At 36.0% G+C, this 3,328-nt stretch overlaps 1 protein-coding gene across 1 annotated transcript; it reads left to right on the top strand.

The window, feature by feature from the left end:
- Positions 1-569: 569 nt before the first annotated feature.
- On the top strand, positions 570-2,904 carry LOC144567187 (B-box zinc finger protein 19-like). Its single transcript, XM_078317256.1, has 5 exons — positions 570-902; positions 1,457-1,553; positions 1,666-1,781; positions 2,120-2,428; positions 2,533-2,904. The coding sequence occupies exons 1-5, from the start codon at positions 810-812 to the stop codon at positions 2,614-2,616; spliced, it is 699 nt and encodes a 232-aa protein (XP_078173382.1). The 5' UTR covers positions 570-809; the 3' UTR covers positions 2,617-2,904.
- The last annotated feature ends 424 nt before the right edge of the window (positions 2,905-3,328 follow it).

Raw genomic sequence — 3,328 nt, 5'->3', positions numbered from 1 at the left:
AATTTAATTGATAAATCTATTCTACGTAAACGTAATAAAAACACTTGAAGCTATGCACAAATTTTATAATTTCTCCACATTTAAATTTAAAATCAACAATTGTAATTTCCTTAAACATATAAAGCTCTTGTGTTTAAGAATATTCAATATATTTTGAGAAGCAAAATCATACAAGCAGCAAGCGCGATTGAAATATTATTCGATCTATCTGGTTCATACATTTAAAAACCAGGAGCTCTCCCCAGTATATTCCTGAGCGGAGCTCTCTGCCTCCGTTGGATACCACATCCACATGCCTCCCACCGAACCAGTGGCCCCACAAACTTCGAATAACATTTTTTATCTACATCTCTATCAGTGTAACGGGTTACTTTTATCCGGTTAACCTGCTTGCTATACAAATCATACCACTAAATGATTCATCGAGAACTTAAGACGGGCCCTACGACCACCGCCGCACCATCGGCCTCGATCCAACAAGGCAGCAAGCATATATATGTTAATAATTCATTATTATATTATTTTCCGAAAATACCATAAAAAGATAATAAACTCTGTTTCCTTTTTCTGGTTTTATTTATATCTCCTTGGCTCGCCGTCACCGCCACTTATCACCGCCGCCTCCACTCCCTCTTCTCTCTGGTTTTATTTTATCAAACATCTCCTTTCTCTTTCGTTTGAACAACGAGGGAGGAAAATTTTCTATTATAAAAAGGCAGGAGATTCAAGAGGAGGTGGAAATGGGAGGCGAGCGGGAAGGATGAGAAGGAGAACTCAATAGGGAACAAGAAGCACTCATAATTGGAAATATGCCGATGATTTGCGATGTATGCGAGAGCGCCACAGCTATTCTCTTCTGCGCCGCTGATGAGGCGGCGCTGTGTCGATCGTGTGATGAAAAGGCACTTCTCTCTCTCTTTCTCTTTCTCTGATTTGTATAATTGTTGCTAATTTTAAGAAAATGCTAGAAATTGTTTCAGTTTATTGCTCTAGAAGTTGTAGAAAACTGTGATAGATCTAGTCGCTTTGAATTTGTTGTTTGGGATAGTTAGCTTCTAAGATTGTGGATAATTGAGATGTTTACTTCATAGGTTGAGTGTTTTGTATTTGATATCTCATGCTCGAGCTAATTTTTAGTATAATTTTAGTTGATCTTAGATGAAATTTGCTAATCTGTGAAACTCTGATTTAGAGATGATTTTTTTTTGGGGAAAATTAATCAAGGATTATTAGTACAATTAGTATATCACTCTGCACTGACAAAAGAAACAAAAGAAAACTGAAGGCATAAAGTGCAGCAATTTGATTTGTACCGGATTCCTACGGGCTAGCAAATGGTAATGAAGCGATATTTCATCTGAGTGGGTAAAATATCAGTATCTGCTTCCTGTTAATTTTTTTTTTTTGTTACAATTAGTTAGTAACATGGATTGGTCAAATTTAAATGGTAATGCAGGTGCATATGTGTAACAAACTTGCTAGCAGGCATGTCAGAGTAGGCCTTGCCCAACCCAATAAAGTACCCTGCTGTGACATTTGTGAAAACGCCCCTGGTATCTATTTTTTGATAAAAAAATTCTAGAGCTGTCAATAATTGAAAATAAATGTATTTGCTATTAAATGCTATTACTGCAAATGAGTATTGTGGCTGTACATTTCCTGTAGCTTTCTTCTATTGTGAGGTAGATGGCACATCACTTTGTCTACAGTGCGACATGATTGTGCATGTTGGGGGCAAACGAACTCATAGCAGATATCTTCTTCTGAGACAGAGAATTGAGGCAAGTTATTTCTATATATAAACATACATGTACGTTGTAGCTTTTCTTTTGTTTTTATTTCATTTGAATCAAAGGCACTGCTAAACTTTACAGCATTCCTGATGCTAATACCAGTATGTCTAGATGTTTTCTGTTATTTTGAGAGATTTACCTTACCATATCAACCAGAGAAATGTAGAATTTATTTTTAGTTGTTGTACCAATTGAATATATACCCAATTGTATTAACAAGAGAAAAGTAGAAATTATTTTTAGTTGTTTTACCAATTGAATCTTTAAACTTATCTATTTAGATTGGCATAATATCTTCATAACTCATTTTCCTATTTTCTGAACAGTTTCCTGGGGATAAACCCGGACAATTAGATGACTCATCAATGCAACCAGTAGTACAACCGAATGAGAATTATCAGGACCAAAACCAAAACCAGAACCAGAACATTAACCAAAACCAGGTTGCATCCATGATACAAAGAGAGAGCATGATGAACTACAACACAGGTAATAACACTACAGCCAATAACGGAGAAGGAAATGAAAATGGAATGAGAAATGGAAATGATGGTGACCATGTCAATATTGATTCAAAGATGATTGATCTCAACACAAGACCTATTCGTACACCCGGCCAAACATCAAACTCCCAGGTTTGTCTTTTTTGTTGTATTGAATATCTTTCCATTCGTTTTTTTTTTTTCTTCTTGTGATCATCAAATAACGATTGTTCTTGCTTATATATTCTTGGTTAAAGACTCAAGGAGCAGGCCTTATGAGTGCGAGCAACCATGACTCTGCAGGTGTAGTACCCACATTCCAGGCAGATGGAAATAGATGATTCAATTTCATTTGAACTAAGACGGTTATACCTCTTTCAGCCGAATGTTTGTAAAATTATGTAATTTCTTTCCTTCCTCTCCTTCCTTCCTTTCTTGGTTTTCCCTTTTTATTGTTTGGGCTGGTTAACTGTATATCCGCAAATTGCGATACGGTCTGAATATCTTTTGGGATGTGATTGGCAACTTTAGAAAAGTTCAGAGTGTACTATAGTGAGTATTTTCAGTAATTTTTCTTGCTGTAGACTTTAGCAATGAATATATTGACATTAAGTAGTAGTTTGCTGATACTAACTGTTCTGAGTTCATATTGCATAATTTTTCATTTAAATTATTACAGAATTATTTCAGACGTGCTTGAGCATACATGGCATGGCAGTGTGCCGTGAAAGCTATTTTATTTATTAGCTGATCTGCATCTGCTTCTTGAGTTCTGACCAGAGATATAAACTTCATCCTGTTGAAGCTGGGGCAAGATATGAATTCTCACCATCTGTTGGGCCCCACTATGTGTCACCTACAAATAACCCTATTACCATTATCAAGTTAAAATTTATGCCTGCTCTAAATCTATTTATGATTTAATCCCAGGTTTGTCGTTTGTTACTGCTTATATATCAGATCAGCCAGTCAGGTTGAGTGCCCAAAACAGCATACCAGATCAGTTGCTGGTACTTCGTAACAAAAATCCTTTATCAGATGTCTTATTATACC

This window comes from Carex rostrata, chromosome 16, assembly GCF_964058835.1.
Source record: "Carex rostrata chromosome 16, lpCarRost1.2, whole genome shotgun sequence".
NCBI classification, from domain to species: domain Eukaryota; kingdom Viridiplantae; phylum Streptophyta; class Magnoliopsida; order Poales; family Cyperaceae; genus Carex; species Carex rostrata.
This window is presented reverse-complemented; position numbering and strand designations above follow the sequence as displayed.

Coding starts and splice junctions, on each gene's coding strand:
- LOC144567187 (XM_078317256.1), top strand. CDS start 810: ATGCCGATGATTTGCGATGTATGCGAGAGCGCCACAGCTATTCTCTTC. Junction 903..1,456: donor GTCGATCGTGTGATGAAAAG/GCACTTCTCTCT, acceptor ATGGTAATGCAG/GTGCATATGTGTAACAAACT. Junction 1,782..2,119: donor TTCTGAGACAGAGAATTGAG/GCAAGTTATTTC, acceptor TTTTCTGAACAG/TTTCCTGGGGATAAACCCGG.